Genomic DNA, 15000 nt, shown 5'->3' with positions numbered 1-15000 from the left:
GTTATTATACAATATAAGATTTTCTGTCAATAATTATTATACATTTACTATTAATTACTCATCAAACATCAAACTTTTTTTTTCGTTTTTAATAAAGTCTGCAATTTTAGAATAAAGTTGACTTTAATATTTATATAATATTGTTTATCACTGTATATTTATATATATTGTTTATCACTGTATATTTATATATTTAAATTGTATACTTACTTTACTTACTTATGCCTTGTCACTCTTGTCAAGAGCATAGCATAGGCCATCAACTACGGATCTCCATCTAATACGATTTTGGGCCAATGCTTCTATCTCTTTCCAAGTGTATCCTTCCTTCTTCATTTCATTCTCCACTTCCCTTCTCCAGGTGTTTTTTGGCCGGCCTCTGTGTCTCTTTCCTTGTGGGTTCCATGTTAGTGCTTGTCGTAGTATGTTATGTCCAAACCAACCGCCATATATTTAAATTGTATGGAAATAATAAATTTCTTTATTAGTAGGACTAGTTGTAAGTCCAAACCTAGAATAACCCATGCTTTCGTGCCATTGTGAGTGTCTACGCCAAAGTAATAAACTTATTTTACTAACAGTTTAATGTCTGAAATCTTTTATTCAAGAATATAACTGAGACGACACAATGTAGAGATCGTTATCTGGGTTTTTTAATGTCTCCACAACAGTGCGAATTATTCTAAAAGTGTAGAGAAATACAGTGGAACCTCTGCATGTTACCTGTTGCTAGACAAAACTTACTAGTCAACAGAGGGCGGCAAACATTGATTTTAGATTATCAATAATAACATTATTATTATGTTAATTTTATTGTTATTGCTAATAATTATTACTACTTTGTTTACAATTACCTCACACTTATTTCACAGAATATTTTATTTGTTTCTACAGTTATAATTTAGTGTTTCTACTGGTTATAATTTAGTTATCATTTTCGTTATTTGTTCCAATTTTTTCAATTGTTTTCTTGAAAGTAATGTTAATAACCGTAAATTATTCCAACAACAAAGCCAATGCAAAATAAGCCTTTTAATGAATTTTTGAACGATTATTGGGAATGATTGGCCCCTAGTAGAGAGATAGGCCTATTTAATTGGCTTTTATCTATTACGGTAAATAATATTAAAATTAATAATTGCTTGTTTAATAAAACAACTAATACAAAAATATGCTGTATGTTGTGTTAAATTTTATGATTTATTGATTGAATCAACTAGGTATCCATGAAATTCAACCAGGTATCAATTCAGTAAATAAGCAGGAGAAGTGTTGGGAGGAACTTCAAACAGTTACCGAAGATGGCGCTACAACATATCTTACCTGTAATGACGATGGCACGTACACCGAGGTACGAAGAAAAAACAAAATCAAGATACATTCACTGAAATAATGGCATACTGGCATACTGTATAAAGAAGGTTGTCGCATTAGTGTGTATCGGAATTTCCTCACCAATAAGTTTACATCTATGATCCCAGAAACAAAATTATTGAATAGGTATTTTTATATCAATGAAAAGCGAAGAGCCATTCAGTCAAACTGAGAAAAAGTAACTTATTATTTTAGGTACAATGTGATGCGTCGTTGGGGGCGTGCTGGTGTGTTGATCGTCAAACCGGTCAGAGCAAACCAGGCAGTGTAACAACTATTATGGAACAACCCGACTGTAGTAGGTTTAAATGTTTTTACCCAAGTTAATATGTCTTATTCAAGAAAGGAAAAAGTTTACTCACAGTAGAAAGAACATTTATCTAGTAGACAAACTAATGTAATAAACTTTCTACTATGTACGTTTACTAAATAATTATAAGTAGGCCCTATCTCTCTCAAATATATTTTTAAAAATTAAATTATAAGTTTTTCAAACTTAATATATGATTGAGTAACTGATTATTGGTACATCTTTAATATTTTTAGGACAGTCACAATAAATTTAACAGAAGAAAGCCAACACTATACATGCATGTACTGATTTTCAATAAATATCTCCATTAAGCAAACCGCCATCGCCGTATACTTGATTATAGCTGGTATTCTATGATCAGTGAATCGCCCTACGGTAAACATCGGTAACAAACACATCCTTAGATATGTTTGAGTTCAAATTTATATTGAAATAATGATGTTATTTTAAAGGTTTGACTAACTGCCAGCGACATAAGAAACGCATCGATGATTATCTATCACGGATAGATATGAAAGCCATGCACTTCTATCGGCCTAATTGTGAGCACGATGGCACATACGCACCCACTCAATGCTTCAACAGCTGGCGATACTGCTGGTGCGTCGACACTGAAACGGGCAAAAAGTTTCCAGGCACGCTCGCTCAGGGAACATTGCCAGTTTGTAGTGACAGTGAGTTTTTTTTATTATTATTATTTTTTATTTGAGTATAATATTATACCAATTCCAAGAACAGTTCCAAGGCCTGAAACTGCTTATTTACAAAAGTGATACTATTTATAAACAATTCTAACTAGTAATAAATCAAGGTCTATATAGGCTTAATTACAACAGCATCAATACCATGATTATAACATTATTTTGATATCATTTGATTAGATTTTACATAACCTTTATATATTTTATTGGTTGCATCAGCACAAAGCACATTGACAAAGCGTTTCTGTAGCTCCTTCTTGAATATAGACCAGTGTGCAATTATGAAAACATAGTTAAAACTATGGTGAAATAAAATAACTTTAAGTTCTACCGTACGGATAAAAAAGTAAGGTTAATATCATAGAGCAGAGTCCTATATATTTTAATTTAATTTTATTACAAGTTAATTATAAATTAATTTCCGTTTTATCTGTTTACTTTCTTTCACCAACAGAATTCGAAGCATTGAAAAATAGTTTTGGCATCTAGATGATGCGTTTCAACGAAACATTTTTCAGTCGTTGTCAGAGATCCCAACTGTGTGGCAAAGTATATAATTAATGCTGGGCGGTTATCAGGTATTAGTACAATAATGAAACGTAGCTTAGGTATAGTAATGTTCTACTGCTTTCTCAAAAGTCCAATACCTTTGTATTGAGGCAATTTAATATATGAAATGAAAATAACTGATTTTAATTAATTTGATTGAAAACCATCTTCTTTTAAAAACATCTTTTATTATAACTTTTTACCGGTTTATCTTAGATTGTTACTTTGTTACATTAAAATAAAGATATATTTAAAACTTGCATCAAATGATCGGTTCCTGTCTTGTTCTTCGTTTTACGATCTGTGCACTTAAGAATACTTAATTTGGAACAAACAGGAATTTTTTTTTTAATGTAAAGATAACATTAAAATAACAGTTAAATTCCGGATATTTCCAGATCTGAATAAACTTATTCATTATAGAGAAAACTACTACATAATTGTTGCACAAAAACATTTGTTAATAACAACTTCAATTAACGTGGTCGATAGAGTGCCTCGAAAGTTATGTGCATGTAAGTGAGGTCCTTCTTGGAGTTTGTAACTGTTCAGTCTTTCCTTAGTTTTTGAAATTGCCATCATATAGTATTTTTGAAATTAAAATTGATTTAACATTTGCGTGAGCACGTATGATCACGCTTATTTCAAAGTAGGAGGAGTAAATATTGCCTCTTGGATTACCTACTTAATCATCGACAAACTTCAATATCGAACCCATCAGTTCAGTTTTATCCTTTGTGACAATAGCAGTTTTCATCTGTCAGTGTTTACTGTGTATAATATCTATATGTTGTAACTTATATTCATTCGTTGCTGTGGGGTATCCCCTGGTCGGTTGATGACATATTAATTATCATTGATTTTTATGTACAATGACGTATTCAAAGGAATATTGATGTTTCACGGTGATAATATGAAAATGAGCAGCGTTTTTGAGGTCATAATCCGTATTCAGAGAAAGAAACAAGAAAGAGCAAAGACAAATATATCTATACGAGGAAACGCTTATGTACTCATTTACGTGGCGCAGAACTTTAAACCTAGAGTTTTTATCAGATTATTCTTTTCGGAAAATGAGTGCGGGCAATATGAAAATACAATATGACAAACAGGCCTTACAAAAGTTCAAATGCCATAGTCTATCAAGGAGCGCATCCACAGATGTCCAAAAGCGGGGACGAAAGTGGGGCCAATCGAGATAATACTGCGCGAAATTTTTGTGTTCAAGACGCCCGACAATAACCTCTGAGGCGTTTTGGGCGATCATTTTTTTTACTCCAAAAGTTGGAGGGGGCGGGGCCGTCCCGGTCTTCCTAAATTAGCCCCTGCTATCAACTACTCTTCAAATTTTACTGCGGCACCATTAGTAGGCCAAATAAAAAAATAATTGTGTTGGCCACGCCCTACCAACCCAAAATGTTCGAAATTGAGGGTCGGCATTGTAGTTTTTTTGTTTTTGTTTTTTTTTAAATTATTATTTTTACTACAACCAATTTTTTTTTTAATGAGCCCAAATTTTTTTTTTTTTTTTTTTTTTTTGGCCTTATGTCTACATAATAACTATATCATGTTCTTTCGATTTGCTCGTATCAGAAAATTGTTTTATCAAGATCATGAGTAAATGTAAACTCACACAAGTCATGCTTACTTTAATTAAGACAAAAATACACCCCTCTCCCCCACCATATGGGGGAGAGGCTTACCCCTTCATTGTAAATGCCTATCACTCCAAGAACACATTTCTAGAGCCGAAATTAAAAACATTTTTTTTAATCGAACACTTTTACATAACTGTCTCCCTGAGCTGGATAAATTGTTAATGTTTACCCAAGACTAGTTAACATTTACCAATTATCATTGCTCGAAGGCACGTCGTCATAAGTTTGAAGAATTAAACAGTAGTGTAGGCCTGTTTAACACACGTGCAGATATTCTGTGACGTATCGGATACTCATCAAATGATTATCGTTGCTTTACTGTTTCCAGCATTGTCATTTTAATGCCGGCGTGAATAATTTAAATCTGTCATTTTATATAACGCAGAGCGGCAATTAACATATTTCAATTTACGTGAAACCTACACAAGACGATCATTCTTCATTCAGTCAATTCCGCAGTTAATGTAAACTGAGCAATTATGGAGAATGCGACTTAAGCAGATTGAAGTGAGTTCGTTGAAGGTGGACATTATAGTGTGAACACTATAAGATTATCATATAGGCCTACTTTAGCGTATTGTAACTGGGATCGAATCACATGTCTTTAGAGTATTCTTGCTGGTACGTATCATCTATATTACAATAATAAAGCCATTATTGTGAAGTTGTAACCGTGGACTACACGTAGGCCTACCGGTGCATCCAACTTCCTCGCGTATTTATTAAATCGAGGTTTTAAGTATTATCATCAACCAATAGAATCTCGTTTATTCAATCAGTCTCAAGTAAGTCGACGGAGCATTCTAATGCCTCTCGTTTTTGGCTGAGTGATTCTGTGTTCTATCGCATATGATGTACCAGCGGAACTGTCATAAATGTGAATATTTATAGATTGTAGCGAGTATTGTAGAGTATATGCTATTCGACTACAAATTTTGCAACAAGGTGAATGCTGCGTTAAGAGGTCAATGAATTAATGTGTTTTCATAAACCATGAACTGCTGTGTGTTATCGATAATAATTGATAAGACTCTGTAAAACCAGTTCGTAAATTCAATCGATCAAAAACACCAGAAGAAATATTAATACTAATATTAACAAAGTCTTTTTTGAGTAAGCATTAGAGGCTTGCAACTGAATGTTCGCCTAGTATGGATAGATTTCAGGAGTTTGCTCAGGACTTCAAAGATGTACTCAACAGCGTGCAGGTAAGCTTTTTATTTAATGTTTTATGAAAGTCATCCATAAGAAGACCATGTCATATAGGTCATTGTAAGGGATAGTGCTACAAATAGACGGTTCAAGAAATGCGAGGGGATTATTACTATTTTTCTTACTAGAGTATCATACGAACACGGAAAAATGCAAGACATAGAATACAGTACATGATACAGAGAGACGTAAACAACTGATATAGACAATCGGGTTCTAGACTATTTACATTTAAGTTGCTAACCACCCACTACCTTGTTCCTCACAAATGGACGTACCAACATCTTTAAAAAAAATATAAATAGTTCTTAACTATCATTCACCACATGATTTTAACTGATACCTTTTGGGTATTCTGATATGCAAAGGAAGGAATAACTGGCACCAAAACAACTTTTTCATGAGGAACTGTAAATGTCCTCAATAAAAAAAAAGGCAGTCCACACACATCAATATTTAGCTATTTGGAGGCATTATAATAACCACCCCTAACCTACATTGTATGTGATTCCAAACGATTAGCCTTATTTGATTTCGTTCAGATTAAACTGTAACTGTAACTGTACATGGGTGATTGGAAATTTCTGTTATGTGGTCGGTATACTGGCTCTGAGCTTTTGTCATTCATCATTCTATTTCATTGGGTTAACAAAAATCTCATTTCTGAACAGTTTTCGAAAAGTAATGGTAAATTTAACTTTAGATTTCAATTGAACACATTGATTCGATTTCAGTTTGTCTTTAGTGAGTTAAAAATACATAGTTTCTGTCTTTCTATTTTTCTTAATATTTTTGATTTATGCTTAAAACTTCAATCAAGAAAGTAAGCCTGCTATGCTTAAAGGTATAATTTCAATTTTCTAAGCTTCGCCTTTCCCTCACTATCGACGTTTTACCATTGTTTCTTTCTGAGCATTATGCGAACTTCACCCCTCCTGCACTCCCCGCCTTTCCATTCATCTCTTTCCCATCTCTGTCTCAATGCGCTTAACACTGATTATGCCTAATTGGTATTAAATGAATTCATAATGGACACATAATTTCATCGGTGAGTATACGTGTTTCTTTACATAATTGTGTCTATAAAATGGCTGAAAGAATTCACTATAATTCATTTATCAATCATATTACGTCATGTTCGACTTTGAGGATATAAATATCGTTACGTTTTACTTGACTTTCGAGACGTCATTACACCGGTTTATCTGCTTGGCATAACGATATAATTTTGTAGTGAAATTCCTACACGACAGATTGCACTGCATCTTCCGCCACGAGTGTCAGTAGAATATATCACCATAATATACACGCATGAATAATTCCGAAATGAATTTGTAATTATATTCAGAGAGAATGCTTGTCATTTCTGTGGTCGGTAGTCGACTATTATTGCAATTAATCGAGTAGATTGATATTTGTCTTGATTAAGCACCAGATGTCTCGTGACACCAATGCTAATAACGTTATGCCAATTACCGTTTATTTGACATACATTGTTACAGGTTGGATTTGGAAGCGTTTTCATAAAGAAAGCTAAAATGAGCCAGTAAACAGCTATCAAGTGTGCCCGTGTTGTTTAACATTGGCTGTCTGAGCATGTCTAAATTGTTATTAGGCCTAAGTATCAGCATGTTTCATATTATATTTAGATAAGACGTATGTCCTACTTTATTGTTAAAAACTAAACACGTACGTTAATGATTCTGTTATTGATACTCGCCATGCAAACCTTCAAGAAATATTTTTAAAATCAGACAATTAAAAAAATTATTTATAGTTAATTAAATAATATAATAATGCAGCGGAAAATGATATAGGCCTATCGTTTCACAAACTTGGGATTGCAAAATTGACATCATGAACGGATCTTAGGACCACGCGAAGGGATCAAGGCATATTACAATACTGTACTTCGAAAACAAGTATTATAGTTTACTTTAATGAATAATACAACAACAGTTTACCATTAATATGATTATATTAATGATAGTGATTTTATCTCCAACATATTTTTTTAAATTATAATTTGCCTTTACAATTCAATTCAACAATTCAACAAAACATTCATTTCATCCAAAAGCCAAAAGTATACAATAAGACAGGGCTTTGATAACTATTAGCCTAGAAGTAAACTTGTCTCAGCTAGCACTAGATCTCAATTTACAATAACAAAAAATAACAGTAAGAAGCAGAAGTAAAACCAAAACAATAAGTGACGTAATAACTATATATATTTGACGTAAAGTGTTTCTTTATTCCCTCGTGAATTTGTTAATACTGTATTTTATATTTCTGTTATATTTATAGGAAGAGTATTCCATTAAATAGGACCTTGACGGCTAAAAAAAAAATAGTTTTAGTAAGTCTTGAGAATGGAATAATAATATTCTGTGTATGATATCTACATGATTGATTAATACATGATAAAATATTACTGATTAAAGGGGACGATTTGTTATCCAAATATTTATGCATGAGAGACAGATTAAGATATTTATTAAGTCGAAGATATTTAATGTCCAGATGAAGATGAATAATGAGACTTTGTTATTACTCTTACAATCATTTTTTAAATCTTATATGTATCTTTGATATTATTTAGATAAGAGCCCCAAATAATATTATATAGTATATGAGAAAAAAATAATAGAATTATACAATAATAAGTAAGATATCACGAGGGGAAAACAACTTAAAGTTATTTAAGATTCCAGCAGCTTTTGAGATTTTAAGTTGAAAACAGAATTTAAATGGGGTTTCCAGCTTAAATGCTCATTTATAGTAACTCCTAAAAATAAAGTATTGGATCTACGTTCTATTGTTTTTAGTTCAATATACAAGTGAATGATATTTGCACATCCATCGTAGGTTTGATAAGAGACTTCATAAAAATAATATAGGTCTGGTACTGTATGATGTGGGACAAAATTTCAACTAATTGCCGTATTAATCTCTAACACAAATTACAAAATATTTCACGAACAGCAAGAAGAGTATATTTTAATCAACAAGCTTTTCACTACAACGTAGCGATTTGTCACATTTAACCCGAAGAAACCACGTGATGTGAGGAATGGATTTTATTAATCTTAAAATCCTGTCCTGTATCTTGTTGATGTAAATACAACTATATTATTGACAATAATAATGAGAATATTAATGATACAAATAATAGGACACTAATTTGTATTATCAATATTATCATTATTATTATTATCATTAATAGTATCATGTCTGTTATTAATGATAATGAGAATTATTATTGTTACTACTATTTATAGGCCTATTATTCCTAAATTCCAATTGTGATACTATTCCGATACCCTTTAGTCTGTCCAGTATGCATGTGGTATATCACTACATAGAAATATTCTTGGTTCCAGTGATGCAATAATATAAATTAAAGACAGGCTATAAAATGTTATAAATAACTACTCAGAAACAACTCATTCATATCCATTTAGTCGCCCTAATGGCTAACTGAAAAAAAGGGTTCGCAATCTATTTGAAAGTAGCTAAAGATATATAACACCGACTGCTTCGCATCAAGGTAACAACAGTTAGCTGGGTGGAAACCTGTCTCCCACGATAGAGAGCCTTTTTACAACACAGTGTTAATAATGGAGTGTTAAATGGGAATACAGGCCTATTTGTTAAATGAATTGTGCTTTTCTCCATGACGGAGAGGGTGTGGGGGGGGGGGGGGACTCTCCCTGATGGAGGACTTCCTGCCATAGGTATCAGGAGAATAGAATGACAACGTAGAATCTTAAGTAAATGATATAGATAGGCCTATATGAAGTATTGAGTCGGTTTAGACTTTTTTCGGATAGCTTAGACTTCAAATGTGTTTGAGGTCACTACTATTAAGACATAATTATTACAGTATTGTATTAATTGATTTCCTCATATTTATTTTATATCATACAATTCTTGTAGAATATTTCAAAATATGCTCTGGTGTGAAAACACTGTTTTTGAAAAGGTTTAACGATATTGTATATTTTGTGACCATGACAAAATACATTTTTTTTTAAATACCGAACTATAAGAATAATTTATCTGTCTACCAATCATTTCGTCTAAAACAAAATAATGTGCTTTAAAAGAAACGTGGTGATAAATTATGACATTAGGTTTTGAATTTTGGAACGGGAATGATCTAATTTTATTTTTTATTTATCGTACCAAAATGTGGACCTTCTTCTCCATGTACACTACAGTACAGTACTATAAGCTTATACATCGCTTTATAACACGCAGTGATGTTAGTTAGCACATTAATGTTAGATTGGAAAGATAATGTATACGTGAGGGATAAGTTGGAGACATTTAGTCGACATAAAACTGTATAATTAACAGTATGTAGTGCCAATTCGCATCAATTTTTCTTTTTAACACGAAACTTCCCAGTTTCATTCGATCGAGATACAAATCTCTTAAACTCTGCCAACAAAGTAAAATAGGATTTTAGTTTCGGCTATGCATGGTTCTAATTGCCTTTGAATACAGAAGACAGTAATAGCATACAGTTTACGATCATCACACACATGTCACTTTGTATGACTGTGAGGTTGATGAATCTACAATAACGCACAATTTTCAAAACATCAAAATGAATTAAGCACAGTTTGTCATGTTTCGTTTAATACGGTACTGAGAATAATAATTTCCCTTTACAGATACCATTGATTAAGTGTGTGCGTATTTTTTCCCTTAAGATCACATTGTAACGAATCCAACATTATTTCACGCTGGAGGAGTGGCATTTATAAACATGTGCTCAAGAGGGTGGAATTATGGTCCGAGTAAGGCGAGTCGGGGATGTTCTCTTACCCATTTTTGGGTATAGCCCTTAATAATAATAAAAAAGATTAATATTAAACAATAACTTGTTTATTGTTTTAAACAAAAAGTTTTAGGTTTACAATTATATCACCTAACGTTTCTTTGAATATAAAGATAGCTTCATATGTTAGTTTTTTCCCCTGCAATCTCGCTGAGGAAGGTCATGAGAATGGCAGATATATCCGAGTTACAAGTACTAAATAAATCAATGATTTAAGCTGATAAATATTAAAAAATAAGATGTACTACGTAGAAAATAAATATGGTCATTAATTTTTAGCTCCGTTGGTGACTGAGACCAAAATATAAGAGGCCTAATTTATTAGATTCATTAACTGTAATAGGGTGTGAAATTTAAGCCCTATTGAGGTTTGGAATTGAAGTGTACCGGTTAATAAAAGCAGTTGAGCTGAGCAGTATTTGGCCTTAGAGGTTTAAACTGTAGTAGTAGACGCTGTAGGATGTTTGATGTATGAGACTAAAATGTAATGTGTCTGTAATCTAACCTATAATAGCATGTGAGATTTAAACTACTGATTGTCAATATTAATGCACATATTTACGATTTTTAAAAAGTACCAAAGCTAGATAGTTAGACAATAATTATGTATATGATATTATTAAATGTGCCGGTTTATAAGAATATTGTATTATCGTGTCGGGTTTAAACTGCAATAGACGTTCACTGGGGAGTGAAGTGTTTCTATTTCGTTTCATTTTCTTCTACTTACCACCTAGGATATACCGTATTTATTTGAATAAACGCATGCGTGTTTATTGTTGAGAAGAGCTTATTCGAGGGAGGCGTTTATTCGAGGAAGGAGTTTATTAACCAGGCTAGAATAATTCCATTTATTCGAATAAATAAAATGAAATATAAAGAGCTGATGTGTGAGATGTATTGTTAGCCCCTACTAAGTGCGATAAGCTGGCCCATACTCTGTATGCACATTCGTTGTTAAGGTTATGAAATGTATTCTGAATTACAGTGAGATTTGAGATGCATTTAAGTGTTTTTATTATACTGCAATTTCATTATGTTTGATTATGCAAACTTGAAGAGTTCAGGTACAGTGCTGATGAGATGCATTCGTATTAATGCGAACTTTACTGTTGTTTGGCATGTAGCAAGTACGCGTACAATTACTTATTTCCAATAGTTTCAAAATAGGAGCAGGTTCACGTATTGATATCACTGAATATATAGGCCTACTATATTCATATTAATACGTTCTGTACTTGCCATGTTTTATAGTATTATGCGTGCATCCAAATAAGTTAAATGTCATTTAACCATGTTAACACCATGTTATTACTTAAAGAAATATATTACAATCTTAATATTATGAAAGCGTTGTCCTACCCTTAAGTAGGCCAAGATAATGTGTTAAAGCATTTTTGCTGGTCCCAGCAAAATCGAGTGTAGTGGACAAATTGATAATTTATTTTGCTATCTTACTACAGTACTTAGTTTATTTACAATTAATTGAAGCTACGATTAAACAGGTTTAGACACCTAATTGGTCGCCAACCCCGTGTACATTGCGTGTTACAACAAACATTTTAATTTTGTTCCTTTTTAATTTCTATTATTCCAATATGCATACACACACATATATACATATTATGTAAATTGTGATATAATAGAGATAAACTCTAAGCCGTCTTGTGGTAATGCTATAATTATAATATAATTTTTGAACGGTAAATAAGAAGAATCTGCGATTGCGAAAAAAGTTGTCCCAACCTTAGCCAATTGGATCGGGATTTGTTAGGAATTCGAGTCCGATTAGACCTACCTATTTTCCTCTCTTATTTATATAAAAATATTTACATAAAACCAATCAATTACAAAATAGTGTAAACAAATATAAAAATGTCATTATTAACATCATATTAAATTTAAGAATACAAATTAGGTAATCGAGTTTGAAACCATTTGGAGTACCATAGAAACATGACCATGTTCAATAATTTTATTGTATCATAAAACGTCGTAAACTCTACTGTTATTAGGTGGAACATGAAAAACGAACACGTCAACACAAACAAGAGGTTCGATACCTTGTACGTAATATGCATCGTGTGTTTGCGTGTTATTATTTGGCAATACCTTGTGATTCTTTCGTTTATTGTTTATGTATCAGCATGCGACATGCATTTGGAAAACAAAATATCTTACCCACCCCGCATTATGCATATAGGCCTAATCTATGTTTTCGTCTAAAATAATATTTTTCCAGTTCCAGACCAAAGTTGGATAAATTTATTTAAGTCACATTAAACATTTCGTTATTAGGCCTATGTAGTGATATAGCTGTCAGGGTTATGAGTCATTCCTGATCATTTATACGGACCTGGATTCCTATAAAACTATCGTACCTCGTGAATACAGTTTGCATATATCATGCTCAATCATAGTACCCTCCCTACTACCCATAGAAGACATAGAGCTCCACATTGTAAATGTTTTCATTTCATTGTTTCTGAGACTATCGACATTATTAGTGTACATATCTCATGAAAGCAGTTATCTGATAATTTAGTTACTTTATGTCTTCTTCTAATTCACTTAATTTTTCCTAATTTTCTTTAAAAAAAATACACAACAGAAAAAATTCAGTAATTCAGCGTCTGATGAAGAGGACGGCAATACAAGTGAGGCGTCTACATCGGCTTCCACAACGCCGGTGGCACCAAAGAAACCGTTTGTACCGAAGCCACCCCCTCCACCACCAGTTGCACCGCCTGGGGCCCCAGAGAAAGTCGATGTGTTGGTCGTAGGAGGCGGACTCTCTGGCTTAACAGCAGCTTATCATCTCACCAAGCACAACAGTAATTTGTCAGTCGTTGTACTAGAAGCAAAAGGTATGTGAAGTTTCAATTATTAATACTGTGTGGCAGTACACAAGCTTTCTTCGGAAGATGACTGGTGAATCTATTTGTACATGGGAGACAATTCTCTAATCTTTCTTCAGAAATATAGAGCGTTGTTTAATCAAAAGCAATGATACACATTAGAAACTGCCAACGGCAGACTATTTCTTCCGAAAGATATTGAGCATTAGTAGGACTACGGAATAGTCCAGTCCTTCTGCAGGACACAAAATAAAGGTGAATGTAAGGCAGTATAGCCCATAACTCGCAGCATCATTGTGTTGAAGTGAGCTACCAGAGACCAAAAGGCAACCAGTTTAATCAGCTGAGCAGTAGGCCTAGCTCTCAGTGACATTGGTTCAGAAACTGAAATTCAGTATTGAAACCAATGACTGAAAATGTGTCTTTATAGAGTAATACGTCATAGCCGTATAGGAGCTAAATTATCATTCGGAAAGTTCCCACGAGTATAAATTCTATAAGAATACGTCGTTAGCAAATTAATTTACACAAGTACTAATCCTGCAGGTAGCAGATGCAACAATTATCACCACTATATACATTATTACATTCTAATATTAAAGATAATTGAAACATCTGGTTAGATACTATTCAATACGCTTTACAAAATAGTTCTTTGAGAATTTTTGCTAACTTAAAATATTTAAAGCTATATTGAAAATGTGTATATCAATGTTTTGTACATAGAACGTCTGGGCGGTCGTGTGTGGACCCAACAGATGAAGGCAGCGACCGGAAAAGATTTCTTTGATCTTGGTAGAACATGGATAAACAGGTAAGTTTTAAAAATAAAAACCATTATCAGTATACAGAATATCGATCAAGGAGTGGAGTTGAGTACCGTAGCTTAGTGGTTAAGGTGATTGCCTTTTAATCCCGGGGTCGTGGGTTAAATTTCTGTGACAGCAGGACATTTTCTCACTACTAAAAATAACTCCACTCCCTAAGCCTCATAAAGAGACTTTGCAGATGCTGATAAAAGCATCACATTGTTTCATTTGCTTAAGAGGGCCCCTAAATATAAGCCAACCTTCTAGGATATGCTGAAAGGATTTCCCTCTATAATTATCAGTATTATAACCCTTATTAGTTGCTGTGTGTTGCGTAAGTGGTTATGCTTTGTCGGTTTTCGTATTTTAAAATATTTATCATTCTATGTTTTAATAATAATAATGATAATAATAATAATAATAATAATAATAATAATAATAATAATAACAATAACAATAATAATAATAATAATAATAGTAATAATAATCAATCGATCGATCGATTAATCGATCAATCGATTAATCAATCTCTAACATTCTGCTCTAGATCTCGCCGAGAAAACGCATGAGTTCATGTGCATAAATCAAACTACTATTATTGCGATGGGCAAACATAATTCGGATATACACATACATGCATACATACACCCCCCCCCCCCACACACACACACACCCGG

General features: G+C 32.9%; 2 protein-coding genes across 3 annotated transcripts in view; both read left to right on the top strand.

Moving 5' to 3' along the window:
* The window catches only part of LOC117116713, a 16989-nt gene extending 13434 nt beyond the window's left edge, over nucleotides 1–3555 (top strand). For both annotated transcript variants that reach the window (XM_033260816.1, XM_033260815.1), the window contains 4 exons: nucleotides 1221–1351; nucleotides 1570–1672; nucleotides 2140–2361; nucleotides 2843–3555. In XM_033260816.1, the coding sequence (XP_033116707.1) occupies nucleotides 1221–1351; nucleotides 1570–1672; nucleotides 2140–2361; nucleotides 2843–2877 (491 nt within the window). In that variant the 3' untranslated portion in view covers nucleotides 2878–3555. The remainder of the gene's footprint in view (nucleotides 1–1220; nucleotides 1352–1569; nucleotides 1673–2139; nucleotides 2362–2842) is intronic.
* Nucleotides 3556–4977: 1422 nt separating this feature from the next.
* The window catches only part of LOC117116697 (amine oxidase [flavin-containing] A-like), a 21393-nt gene continuing 11370 nt past the window's right edge, over nucleotides 4978–15000 (top strand). Inside the window, exons 1-3 of the mRNA XM_033260797.1 lie at nucleotides 4978–5803; nucleotides 13268–13523; nucleotides 14241–14328. Of these exons, the coding sequence (XP_033116688.1) occupies nucleotides 5747–5803; nucleotides 13268–13523; nucleotides 14241–14328 (401 nt within the window). The 5' untranslated portion in view covers nucleotides 4978–5746. The remainder of the gene's footprint in view (nucleotides 5804–13267; nucleotides 13524–14240; nucleotides 14329–15000) is intronic.

Source organism: Anneissia japonica, unplaced genomic scaffold, assembly GCF_011630105.1.
Source record: "Anneissia japonica isolate Jap-2015-1 unplaced genomic scaffold, ASM1163010v1 scaffold2284_len378405_cov197, whole genome shotgun sequence".
NCBI lineage: Eukaryota > Metazoa > Echinodermata > Crinoidea > Comatulida > Comatulidae > Anneissia > Anneissia japonica.
Note: the sequence above shows the minus strand (reverse complement) of the source record. Positions and strands in the feature narration are given on the sequence as shown.